The sequence below is a fragment of the Remersonia thermophila genome, chromosome 2 (genome assembly GCF_042764415.1).
Source record: "Remersonia thermophila strain ATCC 22073 chromosome 2, whole genome shotgun sequence".
Classification (NCBI taxonomy): Eukaryota; Fungi; Ascomycota; class Sordariomycetes; order Sordariales; family Chaetomiaceae; genus Remersonia; species Remersonia thermophila.
Window position 1 is genome coordinate 3,456,946 of NC_092218.1, and position 13,829 is coordinate 3,470,774.

Genomic DNA, 13,829 nt, shown 5'->3' on the forward strand with positions numbered 1-13,829 from the left:
TTCTTGTTTTCCCCCGCGGCGCCGCGGGGTCTCACGGACGCTAAGCCACTCAGCAGCGACCATGCGGCGCCGACGTCTGGGGGCGTAATAGGTAATGATCACAGCTAGGGGGGGTCCGGATGAATGGTGATGGATGATGATGTGCTCGGGAAAGGGAGAGGTTGCTGGAGAAACGGAACAGGGATAGGAGGGGCACTTTTGATGTTGGCCGGGGAGGAAGAAAGGGAAACGCGTTCACCAGACTTTTTTTGGTATACTCTCATTTTTGTATACTACTTTTGCCGAGCATCACTCGTTTCTTTGTGTTTGGGCTTGGGTCATATCTATACTACATGCATGATTTTGTTGTTCGCCTGTGTCTCCTCGGCTGCTTCAGTCCTCATCCACCCCTTCTCCCTCCCTCATCCTATCACCGCTCCCATTCCCATTCCCACCCCGGCTCCCGCCGCATCCGTCGAGGCTGGAGGCTTCGCCAACAACCGCCGCTGCTGCGGCTGGCGTCCGCGCACCTGGCTCGCAAACTCCTCCACCTCAATCTTCACGATGTGCTTTCCGGGCACGACGACGAGGCCGAGGTATCGCGAGGTCATGTCGAGCCTGACCGTCTTTTTCTCGTCGGGCGCGGATGCCGGGCCGGGCCGCGCGTCCGTTTCTGTCGCGGCCTCTTGTCCCGCTTGCCGTGCTTGCTGCTGTTGTTCTTGCCGTCGCCCTTCTGCCGCCGCCGCCGCCGCCAAAGACTCCGAAGTCACCGTCGGGAAGCGGTACTCGTAGGTGTGCTGGAGGACAATGTTGCTTTCCTGGATCGCAGGGGACACGTGAGCATGGCAATCGCGAGAAGCTCGCCGCACGCCGAAGCCCTTTTGTCGGCGGGCAGCGATCGCATGGGGGGTTCACGGGCATGTTTCATGGTGGGTCCCCCCCCCCCCCCCCCGCCCGGAGGCTCGGGAGAGTTGGGTCATGCCGGGCCGCCTCGCGCGACCCGGGACGGCGGCTTGGGGACAAGAGGGCCTTGGACGTACATAGTCGGTGCACCTGAAGGTGCCCCAGAACATGCGGTTGTCGGTGGTGGTGACCCGCAGGTTCTTGTTCAGGAGAGCGCGGAGGTAGGCGGCGGATTCCTCCTTGATCCGGGCCGGTGTGTCCATGGCGGATGTTACTGGGTTGTTGCGTGGGTGGAATGCGATGCGGTGCACGCGGACGGACAAGGGAGGTTCGCCGAGCTTGGGGAGCCGAGCCGAGAGTGGGATGTGAAAGGGGAGGAGGAGGAGGATGTTACGGGACGGCGGCCTAGATACCACGGAGTACGCGGTGTTGCTGGCCCCCCTTTCCCACGGACAGGGAGGTTGGCGATGGATAGCGACGGGTGGCTAGGTAGGAGTAGAGGATTGGCGACTCGCCGATCCCAGCTTTCCAATTCTACATCATTCCCATCACATCTTGTCTGTTTGCCATGCGTCATGGAGTTGGGTTTGTTGGCCGAGAGAAGTGGGGCACACGAGCCCGTAAGAGTTCGAGAATGGGGGTTAGGGTTGTGAGATGGGGACAGCTGCCGGTGACGGCTGCTGAAGGTGCCTGCTATGCGCAGGATAGCATTCCTAGTGTACTAGTAATATGTATCGAGTACGCCCATCCCATCCCATCCCATCAACCTTGTTGAGAATGAAAGACAACGAAAGGAGAAAAAAAAGAAAAAAAAAAAGGAAGCGAACGTAGAAGAAGGGTGGGAATGCAAGCCACAAATTCTTTGATGGCGAGCACGTCCCGTTTGGGTAACTTATCCACGCTGAAAAAGACGGGACCCGAACTGCAAGTGGGAAGCTGCCCAGAAATGGAAATCTTGGCTCACGGTCCAGGTCGGGTCCCCACAGACGTCACAGAGTCTTGGCGCTGTTGCGGCTTTGGCGACTGTTGTTGTTGTCAGAGCCCCCCCCCCCCCCCCCTGGCGCGACGATAACTAACGTTATCCCTTCGCCAATGGCACCGTATTGTCGTCCCACGTGCAACGAAACATAGAACCAACACCCCGTCCCGGTCCCGTCTTGTTCGCAGCGCTGCCAGAAAGACGTAGGCAGCGTTCCCATTCCCATGCCATGCTGCTGTTTGTCCATGTCGATTTCAGGGAGTTGGCCGCTGGCGCAAACTGTTATTATATTGGCTACGAAAAACCACTACAGCACGCCCCGATACGATCGGGTGGAGCTTGACGGAGCCGAACCGCCAGGATCCTCCCCGGCCTGGCACCGAAACACGCGAGCTTGGCTGGGTGGCGGGAGGGAGCCATCCCGGACAGCAGCACAAAGACAAACACTTGTGGGCGTCTGACGCATTTTCCTCCCAACCTTGTTGTTCTTCCCTCTTCCCCTTGCAACCGCGCCCCCCAACGAACGCGTCTTTTCTTACGCCGCCGCTCCCGGACGACATCGTACCGCCCTGCAAGCAACGCCGCCTCGGCGCCCGCCGCTCCCGGATCCCTCTTCCTCGTCGTCCGCTCCCGCCAAGCGCCTGGAGAGCCGCCGCGGCTCCCTGCCCGCCACGCCGTCGCCGCCATGAAGTTCGGCGAGCAGCTCCGGTCCAGCGTCATTCGCGAGTACCAATGGCACTACATCGACTATGACGGCCTCAAGGCCGACCTCAAGCGGCCCAGCGGCCCTTTGCGATCCGTCGCCCCCGGCCCCAAAGCCGACCCGTCCAAGCCCGTCGTCCAGCGCCGCGAATGGACCGAGGAGGACGAGACGCGCTTCGTCAGCAAGCTCGAGGCCGAGCTCGACAAGGTGCACACCAAGCAGCAGGTCAAGGCCATGGAGATCTCGCGCCGCATCGCCGTGAGCGAGCGCGAGGTCCGCGACGTCGTCAACCGCCTCAACGAGCGCGGCCTGGGCGAGGACGGCCCCACCGAGGAGGAGTTCATGATGCTCGAGGAGGACCTCAGCGACATCATCGCCGACGTGCATGACCTGGCCAAGTTTGTGCAGCTCAACTACACGGGCTTCTACAAGATTATCAAGAAGCATGATGTATGTCTTTTTTTTTTTTTTTTCCTTTTTTTCCCCTTTTTCTTTTCAAGAGGGGACCCTTTTCTTCTTTTCTCTCGCCAAAACGCAGCCACCAGAGCTCTCTCTCTCTCTCTCTCTCTCTCTCTCTAACCCCCAGCCCAGAAAATGACAGGATGGCACCTCCGTCCCGTCTTCGAGACCCGGCTCAAGGCCAAGCCGTTTTACAAGGAAAACTACGACGCTTCCGTCGTCCAGCTGTCCAAGCTCTACGACCTGGTTCGCACCCGCGGCAACCCGGCCAAGGGCGACAGCGCCGCCGGCGGCAGCCAGGCCAACTTCATCCGCCACACCACAAAGTACTGGGTCCACCCGGACAACGTCACCGAGCTCAAGCTCATCATCCTCAAGCACCTTCCCGTGCTCGTCTTCAACCCGAGCAAGAAGTTCGAGGCCGAGGACACGGCCATCACCTCCATCTACTTTGACAACCCCAACACGTGGGACCTGTACGAGGGCCGCCTCAAGAAGACGGAGGGCGCCGAGGCCATCCGCCTGCGGTGGTACGGCGGCATGAAGAGCGAAACCGTCTTTGTCGAGCGCAAGACGCACCGCGAGGACTGGACCGGCGAGAAGTCGGTCAAGGCGCGCTTCTCGCTCAAGGAGAAGAACGTCAACGCGTACCTGCGCGGCGAGCTGCTGCCGCCCGCCATCTTCGAGAAGGCCCGCAAGGAGGGCAAAAAGTCGGAAAAGGCCATCGCCGAGGACGAGCGCCTGGCCCGCGAGATCCAATGGTCCGTCCTCAAGAAGGGGTACCGGCCCGTCTGCCGCTCCTTTTACCACCGCACCGCCTTCCAGCTGCCCGCCGACGCCCGCGTGCGCATCTCGCTCGACACGGAGCTCACCATGATCCGCGAGGACAACCTCGACGGCGTCCGCCGCTCGGGCGACAACTGGCGCCGCATGGACATCGGCGTCGACTACCCCTTCTCGCAGCTGCCCCCCAAGGACATTGTCCGCTTCCCCTACGCCATCCTCGAGGTCAAGCTTCAGACCCAGCTCGGCCAGGAGCCCCCGGACTGGGTCCGCCAGCTCACCTCCAGCCACCTCGTCGAGGCCGTGCCCAAGTTCTCCAAGTTCATCCACGGCGTCGCCACCCTCTTCCCCGACCGCATCCACCTGCTTCCCTACTGGATGCCCCAGATGGACGTGGACATCCGCAAGCCCCCGACCCACGACTTTGGCATCAAGAGGCTCGAGAGCTCGACGACGGCCTCGCTGAGCGACGAGGACGACGACGACGACTCGGACGACGAGTCGCCCCAGCGGCCAGCGACGAGCGGCCGGGCCGGCGAGCCGAGCTCCTCGGCCGCCGCCGGCCCCTCCCGAAACGGCCGCCCCTCGCCCTGGCCGCCGACGTCGAAGACCAAACCACGACGGACCGCCCGCCGGCCGAAGGCATCTACCTGTACGACTCGGAGGACGACCAAGACGACGACAACGACGAGGACGCCCGCCTCGAGGAGGCGCGCCGCGTCGGCGGCTGGACCTACCTCCGGGCCCGCGCCGGGCGTCGGCCCGCGGCGCGGCCCGCGGGTCCTGGCGCGTGCTCAAGGCCCTGGTGCCGCGCCCGCGCTCGACGCAGGTGCCGCGGAGCGCCCGGCTCGAGTCGCTGCTGGGGCCGGGCCAGATCCAGGAGCGGAGGTTCAAGGCGCCCCCGGGAAAGAAGATTTACGTGCCCGTGCGGGTGGAGCCCAAGGTGTACTTTGCGGCCGAGAGGACGTTTCTGGGTTGGGTACGTTTTTTTTTTTTTTTGGCATCTCCGCATGATGGATAGATGATGGATAGGAATTGCGATGGCATGGTGGTGGTGGTGATGATGATGATGATGCTGACCGAGGATGCTTCTTCTAACAGCTGGAATACTCCATCTACATCGGCGCCATCGCGCTCACGCTGCTCAACTTCAGCACCGAGCAGGGCCACCGCGGGTCGTTTGCCGCCGCGGCGGCGTTTACGTTCCTGGCGTTCGCGTCGCTGTGCTACTCGGTCGCCATCTACCTGTACCGCAGCCAGGCCATCCGCACGCGCAGGGTGGCGAGGTACTACGACAAGGTCGGGCCGAGCGTGCTTTGCGGCGCGCTGTTTGTGGCGGTCGCGTTGAACTATGCGTTGGAAGGGAAGACGAGGGGAGCGTGGTAGGTTGTTGGTGGGCTGGCTGGTTGCCGGGGGCTTGTTGGATGGCGCCTTGAACCCGTGAAGGATCTACGGCGGGTGGTAGGCTCCTGAGGGTCGCTTGTGTTGTGTTGTGTTGTGTCGTGTTGCGTCGTGTTGCATGCACGTGTGAACCCTAAATGTTTGTTTGTATGTCTGGAATTGGCTATGTACTCCATGTATGTATTTATCGGTTGGAAAGGGATACGGGATGGGAAAAGGGGGGAAGGGGGAGAGGAGCACTCCGGGTCCGGGAACGGCTGTGTCGCGCGAGCATTGGTGTGGTTGGAACGAACCGCCAGGGTAGCTATGCATACCTGTACTATTGATTTATTTTCCTTTTTTCTTCATTTCTTTTTCATTCCGTAGAATGAGCACATGCTATATATGCCTCTGCTCTCCTGGCCCGTCCTGTCCTGCTTTTCTGCGCGCTAGTTAACTAGTTACTGCGTAGGTACCGGCAGAGGACCTGGCATCCCGCCCCCGCCCGGCCGGAACCCGGTCGGGAACCGCGGCTCTCGGGGCTCCACCCCGAGCCAGCCGTCCAACCCCGGAGCCCGTCGTCCGATGTGAGTTACAAAAAGCCTATGCTCCGTAAATGTCTCCCCCGGTCTCCTCCCCCTCCCCCCCCGTCCGGATGACGCATGGGGGGAAAGGGAGCAGGGGAGGTCAACGAGGGAAATTTTCCCTTTTGTCAAAATCTCGAGCTTCGGGGGGGGGGGGGGGCGCCTTACACACACTTTGCCCCCATTCTCATCATCCACCCAGTTTCCCAAACGGGTGCCCTTGGCGATGTCGTGATCAACGCCCCCCCCTCGGCCTCTCCATCGGGTCCGTCGGACGGGACCCTCCCTCCACTTGCGGAAATCCGGTCCCACGGACGCCCGTGCCTTCGCCGAGCGCATGCGACATCGGACGCCCTTTTTGCGGACGGGCGGGTTTTGGCGGGCTTGCATGGTGGCACCTGGATATCTTGGAGGGGGGGTTGGTTGTGTTCTACTCTTGCTTGCTGTTTCTTGTCTCCCTGTTGTTGACCTTTTTTGAACCCAAGACACAAGGAGGCGTTTCTTGGTCGTGGGGGGAGGACAATTCCGCAGACCACGTTCTCTCTCTCTCTCTCTTTTTACCCTTTGGACGACGGCCTGGAGGTGTATACTCCCACACTCCCTTCTCCGTATACCACCCCCGGCTTGCTCCACCCGTCTTCCCTTCTCTTAAATACAATAAGAAAAAAAAAAAAAAAAAAAAAACAAGGTGGCGATCGACAAGCTGCTGGGGCTTCTGGCGGTCTTTGTGGTTGCCGAAAACAGGTTGGAATCAAGCGCTCGTGTTCCCCTCGCGGCGCAACGCCGGTAGCTACCTCGCCTTCAACCGGTCCCCTGTGCGCGTAGAAGAGGCATCCCTCCCCCTCGTTACCATGCCCGTCAAAAAGATCGACACGGCCTTTGGCCACTCCCTCCCCCCGGAGGCCCCTCACAACATCACCTTCCACATCCCCGGCTGGGAGACGGCCCGCGCCCTCCGCCGCGGCGAGAAGTACGTCTACGACCGGCTCGACTCGATCTACCCTCGCTTTGGTCCCTGGCGCGAGGTGAAGGAGGTATGTCTCTCTCTTTTTCATTCCGTCTCTCTCCAATCCTCTCTAGCGCCGGAAACCCATGCTCACCACCCTACGCCACGTCCAGCTCGCCAACGTCCTCCACCCTTTGTTCTCGCTCCCCGAATCCCACAGCCTCATCCTCTTCCCCTCCCCCGCCATCGTCCCCGCCGCCGTCGCCTTCGCCGCCTCGCCGTCCCGCAAGCCCGAGCACCGCGTCCACCCGCACGAGCTCCTCTTCCGCGCCGTCGACCTCCCCCTGACCCTCCCGCTCCCGTCGGAGCCGCAGGCCGACCTCGACCCGCTCGCCCACCCGGGCCGCGGCGGCGGCGGCGACGTCCACGCCCACGGGGCCGTCGTGCGGCTCTACGCCGTCGCCTACCCGACCGACCGCGCCCCCGGGGCGCTGGGCGTGTGGCAGAACTACGGCGTCGGCATCTCGTCGCGCCTCGCGGCCGCGCTCCTGCCGGCCGCCCGGGACGGGCGCGCGCGGGTGCTCGGCTGGTCGGCGACCGCGGCCGAGGACGCCGCGCCGGCCCTCGAGGCGATCCCGCAGGCCACCCATCTCCCTCTCGGGCCGGCGCACGAGGCGCTCCGCCGCCGCGTGGCCGGCCTGGCGGGCGGCAAGGGCGGCGCGGTCCGCCCCGAGGACGTGTGGCTCTACCCGACGGGCATGGGCGCCGTGTACCGCGCGAGCCAGGCGCTGCACGAGGTGAGGGGCCACGGGACCGTCGCGGTCCTCGGGTCCGTGTTCCACAGCTCGTGGGCCCTGTTTGGCGAAGGCCAGGGGGGGATGAAGCACTTTGGGAGGTGCGGCGGGGACAGCAGGGTCATCGAGGAGCTGGACGAGTGGCTGGAGGGGGAAAGGCAGGCGGGGAGGAAGACGGCCTTCATCTTTGCCGAGTTTCCGTGCAATCCCATCTTGGTGAGCGTGGATCTGGTGAGGTTGAAGCAAGTGGTGAGTATCGAATGTTTTTTTTTTTGGGTTGGCCGTTGGCCGGTGATCATGACCACAACCGAGCTGACTTGGACCGCTACAGGCCGACAAGTACGACGTTCCCGTGGTCCTCGACGAGACCATCGGGTCCTTCTGCAACATTGACGTCTCCCACCTGGCCGATGTCATCATTACGTCCATCACAAAGTCCCTCAGCGGTTACGCCAACGTATGCCTTTTCTTTTCTCTCTTTCTCTCTCTCTCTCTCTCTCTCTCTCTCTCTCTCTCTCTCTCTCTCCCTCTCTCTCTCTCCCTCTCTCTCTCTCCCTCTCTCTCTCCCCCCCTCTCTCTCCATCTCATCATGCTAAAACAAGGGGAAAAAAAAAACACAGGTCATGGGCGGCGCCGTCTCCATCCCTCCGTCCTCGCGGTGCTACGCCGCCATCACGGCCGCCCTCCGCGCCCGGTTCCGCAACGAGTACTTCCACGCCGACGCGCTCAAGCTCCTGGCCAACAGCGCCGACTACCACGCCCGCTCGGCCGTCCTGAACCGCAACGCCCTCGCCCTGGCCTCGTGGCTCGCGCGCGAGCACGTGGCCCGCGCCGAGTCCCCCGTCGTCGGCGTGCTGTACCCGCCCTTCACCGACTCGGCGGCGTCCTTCGCGGCCGTCATGCGCGAGCCGTACAAGGTCCAGGCGAGGACGTCGTGGGAGAGCCTGCTCCGGCCCTCGGAGGCCGCTGCGACCGACGGCACAACAACAGCAGCAGCAGCAGCAACAACAACAACAACATCATCATCGTCATCAACAACAACAGCAGCAACAAAAGCAAACGACAACGACGACGACGAGGAGGAGGAGGTCTTGTTCCAACCAGGCCACGGCTGCCTCCTCGCCGTCGAGTTCACCTCGATCCGCGTCGCCATCGCCTTTTACGACCACCTCTCCGTGTTCCACGGCCCCCACCTCGGCGCGCACCACACCCTCGCCTTCCCCTTCAACGACGCCATCTGGATCTCGGCCCCGCAAGAGTTCAAGGACTACCTGCGCAGCTTCGGCGCCCGGGGGGAGCAGGTGAGGATCAGCGTCGGGCTCGAGGACGAGGAGACCCTGATCGACACCTTCAAGGCGGCGTTGGACAAGGCCGAGGAGGAGTGGAGGGCGGAATTGAGGGAGAAGGAGGAGAGGGACGAGGAGGCGGCGGGTGCGGCGGGTGCGGCGGGTGCGGCGTCCTCATCATCATGATCTATGCAGAATTACCATGTAGACACAGAAATGCAAGACAGGCTCAACGATCGGCATCACGAGAGAGAGAGAGAAGCATCCCAAGAAAGCAACCAAACCCGCTTGCGGCGTCTTGCCACGCCTTGTCATGATGAAGCCATGAAAACCAAGGGCGTCGGGCAAGAGAGGGTGGCGATTGATCTCTCCACGCTCTGCGACAGCCCAGGTTAGGTCTCGTCTGCTTGTCCTTTTGTTTTTCCACCATTCTTTACGGGCGTGTACAGGGCACACCGGCACGCACGCACACCAACAAGCAACGCCAGGCCTCGATAGCATGGCGGAACCTGCCACGCATGATATCCGCATCACCATGACCTCTTGTTGCGACCTGACCAGCCGGCTCTTTATGCCAATGACCGGCTGAAGCCTGAAGTAAATGCACCATCATTCAAGGTTGCCATCTAAGTCGTTGCGCCAAAGTCCCCCCTTCCCCCTCCCCCCCTCCCAAACAACAAACAACGGCATGCATGACGTTTCAGATCAATCGCCGCCCGTGCCCATGGCCACGGCATATTCGATGCCATATCCCAAGGAAATCCGACCGAGCCCGTCATCCGCGCCCCGATGCACCGCGGCTCATCGCCCCTCGAAACCCTACTTGAAGTTCTCCGGGTGCAAGATGCCATGCATGTTGCCGGCCCGGACGCGCTCCAGGGTCAAGGCGGCGATCAAGGCGGCGCCCACGCCGCTTCCGTCCTCGGCCGCCAGGATCTCGATCGGGTCCTCGTCCTTGGGGTTCTTCTTGTCGGGCCAGTCGAGGATCTCGCGAAGGGCCTGCGCGCCGCGGGCCTTGAAGTGCGGGTACTTGTTGAACACGGAGCCGTCGGCGCCCACGTGGCACGACGTGTAGCCCTTCTTCTTGCTGATGGCGGCGACGCCGCAGGCGGACAGGCGAGCGGCGCGGGTTCCGATCAGCTCGGCGGTCCGTCGGATGAGCTCCAGCTCGGGGAGGGTGGGGGTGATGTTGAGCTTGGTCTGGAACAGATCGAGCGTCTCGGAGAGGTTCTCAAAGGGATCCCTGGGCACACGTCTGTCAGAAGAGGCGGGGCCCGACGTGGGCGTGGGAAGGGCTGGACCTACTCCTCGATGGCCGACAGGAACGACGAGTCGAGGCTGTAGGGCTTGAACAGCTTGGACGCGTCCTGGCCGGCGAAGAGGCGGACGCCGGGCTTCTTGTGCAGGTCGACCATGACGAGCCGGAAGATCTCGCCGAGGTACAGGCCGGCGATCATCTTCTCGAAGGCCTGCTGGCCGGGGCGGGGCGAGTCGCTGTCGATGGTGACGTCGTAGGGGGTCCGCGGGAGCACCTTGCCCTCGTTGTCGAAGGCGCCCCATTCGCAGTTGATGGCCATGGGCGTGTCGGGAGGAAGGTTGAGGTGGGCCAGCCTGGGGATCGACCCGCAATCCTCAAAATAGGCCGCGTTGCAGCCGGTCCCAAAGATGCAGCCAATCTTCATCTTGGGGTCCGTGTAGGCCGAGGCGATCAGGGTGCCCGTCGTGTCGTTGATCAGGGCGGCGAGCTTGCAGGGGACTCCCTAGAGGCAAACGACGGCCCCGGTCAGCATCACGACGGCGCGGCGCGGCGCGGCGCGGCGGGCCGCGGCGGGCCGCGGCGGAACGGGGGGAAGGCTCATCTTACCCGTGCGGCCAGCGCCGCTTCGAACATGGGAACGACGTTGCGGCCCTCGACGCCGGCAATGTCAAAGCCCTTGGTCCAGCGCTGCAGGACGCCCTCGTCGATGTAGTTTTGGGTCGCCGGGTACGAAAAGGTGAAGCCGAGAGGAAGCTTTTCGATCTTGGACACGTCGCCGTGGTGCGTCTCGATGAACTGCAGGAGGCAGTCGGCAATGTACTCCCAGAGCTCCTCGGCGTCGCCCGTCTTGAGCTCCTCGGGGATGCGGTACTTGGACTGGATGATGTCGAACTCGGACTTTTGCTCCGTCAAGGTGACCTGGCAGACGCGGAGGTTGGTGCCGCCCATGTCGAGGGCCAGGAAGCTGCCTGTCTCATACCCCGAAGGGCGCGACATGACCCATGTGGGATTCATGGGCTGTGGCGGCGAGTTAGTCGCCGGGTCCGGCTGCGCATGGATCCCACGTCCCTCGGAGGGCCACTCACGATGCTGCCGCCCTCCACGCTGAGTCCTAGAGGCGGCGTGTTAGCGTTGACGGCCATGGCTGTCGCTCCGCGGCGGGCCGGGCTCGCTCACCTCTTGCCAGCTCATGGACAAAGTGGTCGGTAATCTCCTTGAGCTTGGCGGTGCCCACGGTAAAGAGCTCCTCGAGGCGCTTGATCTCATTGACGAGATCCTTGGGAGCTTCGGCGAGCCCTGCCGTCATGGTTAGTGGATGTCGGGCTCGGATCACTGCTGCCCCTTGCCCTCTTGGTTGGATGGGTTGCTGCCGTTGCGCTGGCTTTGGCGACCGAGGGAGCTGGGAAGAAAAGGCTGGTGGAGGTGGTTGGGATCGGGATGGAGAAGGGACATGGATGGGCCGAACGGGGTCATTCCGCAAAGCCCACGAGGAGAAAGGGGGTAGCTGGCGAGGGAAAATTCCAAGCTTGGGGTCACAGAAAAGCTAGGATCCAGCCGTGCGACCCAAAAGAGAATGCCAGGACCCGAGATGACGGGCCGACCTGACGGACGTTGTCACTAGTAGCGTGAGGGTTGAGGTGGGAGGGGAGGGGGGGGGGGGGTGGTGGAAGGATAGAAGCGAATGCAGGAATGAGACCCGGGCGTAGGTAGCGATCGGGGGCCCGGAAAAGGAACCCAACAAGTGATGTCACGGAGAAGACCGAAACCTGGTCCAGGCCGTGGCAACGTGGGAATTGGATGTTGCTGGCGTAGCCGTTTTTGTCTGCCACACCACACACAACACACCAGCCGGGGTGTGCCGATGGAAGCAAAACAAAAACAAACCAAAACAAAACAAGAGACAAAAGACAAGAAACAGCCGGTGGACGAGGTGCAAGCAGGGGGAAGGGAGGGAAAAGGCGCCGAAGAGCGGCGGCGCTGACGATAGGAGGAAGGAAAGGCGGTAAGAGAAACCGCCTCGATAAACCCCCCTTCCCCTTCCCCCTTCCACCCCCCCTCCCCTCCCCTCCCCCAACCCTCCAAGCAAGCGCCGCCATGCCCATGTCCGCTGGTGGTTCTCCTGTCCATGCTCAGGACGGCAAGCGAGACATCTCAGCTCAGCTCAGGTTGGTGGGTTCCTCAGGTTGTGTGTGCGTGGGTGTGTGTGTGTGTGTGAATGTGTGTGTGTGTATGTGTGTGTGTATGTGTATATGTGTGTGTGTGTGTGTGTGTGTGTGTGTGTGTGTGTGTGTGTGTGTGTGTGTGTGTGTGTGTGTGTGTGTGTGTGTGTGTGTGTTGTGCGTGTGTTGTGCGCGCTGCAAGAGAACTAGCCACGGGCATAATCAACCGAGACAGGACAGCAGCTGCATGTCTTGACCGGACAATTGCCGCCCCTGGGCAGCTCGGAGTCGCGAAATCGGGAAGACACGTACCGGTGCCCTTGCGGGACGGAGGAGGCTTGGGTCCCAGGCCGACCATGGTGCACGTCTAGGCGGTTTTTGTCTTGTCGGAGCCCCTGAACGGCGGTGTCGTGTCGGTGTCTGCCTTGGGCCTTGGGGGAGAGGTAGCTCGGCGAAGGTACCCAAGGATGCCAAGTGAAAGGTGGTGGTGATGGCTGTTTTCTGGCGTTGCGGTGACCCTTAGGTTCCTTTTTTTTATTCCCTGTCCGAATGCAAGCTGCAAGCCCCCACGAATACCGCCGCTGCCCGACCGGGACCGTTCAAGCAATTCCTGAGGCTGTCATCAGCCCAGCCATTAAGTATCAGGCAAAAGCAACCAAAAACCCCCACAGCCAGGAGAGTGGCGGCCAACCTGGGAGCTGCTAATGGTCGCTGACAATACCCCGCACTAGGTAGCGTCGGGCACTTTTGGGGGGGGCGTGGGTGGGTGGGAGGGCCGCCTCAAGTATAAGTGGGTTAGGGTTGGCGATGGGCCAGGCGCCGTGTTGCGTTCTCCATTCTTCGGTGCGGTGTATGACGACCTACGCAGTATGTACAGAGTGTAGCGTAGCGTAGGTTCCATTGTACCAAGCCGGATGCCAGAGCACAAAAGGGTGCCGGGCACCCGACCATGCCGAGGTGACCGTGATCGGAATCGCCCATTTCATGGACGCCTTCTCCATGCCGTGAGCGTCTTGGATGAAACGCGTTGGGGGGGGTTCAAGTACCCGCGCTTGCTGAGGGACCCTACCACCTGCATAGAACTTCTAGACCCGACGCCGGGCCTCTGCGCTGAACCAGGATCAGGGAAGCTCGGATGCACCACCTGTCAGCCCGGTAGGGGCTCCCTGCGAACCAGACGCACTCTTAAGCTCGGCCCCTTCCACCGGTTGAGCTTGGAGGACGGGTGAGGGTTGGATTAAGCTCCGGAGGCCGAGCTCCCATCTGGCAGAGACATTGGCCAATCACCGCCCCGCCCCGCCGGCCCCCCCGGCCCCGTCTCCACAGCTGCGCGGGTGACAGGGGTCATTTCAGCAACGTAAGCTGTTCGGGAAACCACCAGCAAACACCACAGAGACGCAGAGAGAGAGAGAGAGAGAGAGGCAAAGCGTCTTGGAGCTGGCATCGGTCCCCCAACACGCCATCATCCATGATCTCGTGCGCCAGGTAGAAACAGACGGCCGGCGACACCCAGCTTTGAGACGGCCGCTATCCCTCCCCCCCTGCCACCGACAGCCGTCTTGCTTCTCCCCACCGACGCCCAGCCGCCGTTGCCACGGGTGCATGATCCCCTCGCC

General features: G+C 62.3%; 4 protein-coding genes across 4 annotated transcripts; 2 read left to right on the forward strand and 2 right to left on the reverse strand.

Moving 5' to 3' along the window:
- Nucleotides 1-401: 401 nt before the first annotated feature.
- VTJ83DRAFT_2405 (uncharacterized protein) lies at nucleotides 402-1,145 on the reverse strand (the record flags this gene model as incomplete). The annotated part of the gene is made up of 2 exons (XM_071008672.1): nucleotides 402-797; nucleotides 1,020-1,145. 2 exons carry the CDS (start codon nucleotides 1,143-1,145, stop codon nucleotides 402-404), a joined length of 522 nt encoding a protein of 173 aa, XP_070868945.1.
- Nucleotides 1,146-2,546: 1,401 nt separating this feature from the next.
- On the forward strand, nucleotides 2,547-5,242 carry VTJ83DRAFT_2406 (uncharacterized protein; the record flags this gene model as incomplete). Its single annotated transcript, XM_071008673.1, has 3 exons — nucleotides 2,547-3,014; nucleotides 3,156-4,785; nucleotides 4,908-5,242. The coding sequence occupies 3 exons, from the start codon at nucleotides 2,547-2,549 to the stop codon at nucleotides 5,240-5,242; spliced, it is 2,433 nt and encodes an 810-aa protein (XP_070868946.1).
- Nucleotides 5,243-6,621: 1,379 nt separating this feature from the next.
- Nucleotides 6,622-8,982, forward strand: VTJ83DRAFT_2407 (uncharacterized protein; the record flags this gene model as incomplete). Its single annotated transcript, XM_071008674.1, has 4 exons — nucleotides 6,622-6,804; nucleotides 6,890-7,759; nucleotides 7,842-7,967; nucleotides 8,131-8,982. 4 exons carry the CDS (start codon nucleotides 6,622-6,624, stop codon nucleotides 8,980-8,982), a joined length of 2,031 nt encoding a protein of 676 aa, XP_070868947.1.
- A 633-nt stretch (nucleotides 8,983-9,615) lies between these two features.
- On the reverse strand, nucleotides 9,616-12,571 carry VTJ83DRAFT_2408 (uncharacterized protein; the record flags this gene model as incomplete). Its single annotated transcript, XM_071008675.1, has 6 exons — nucleotides 9,616-10,039; nucleotides 10,102-10,556; nucleotides 10,661-11,071; nucleotides 11,140-11,165; nucleotides 11,231-11,350; nucleotides 12,526-12,571. The coding sequence occupies 6 exons, from the start codon at nucleotides 12,569-12,571 to the stop codon at nucleotides 9,616-9,618; spliced, it is 1,482 nt and encodes a 493-aa protein (XP_070868948.1).
- Between the last annotated feature and the right edge of the window lie 1,258 nt (nucleotides 12,572-13,829).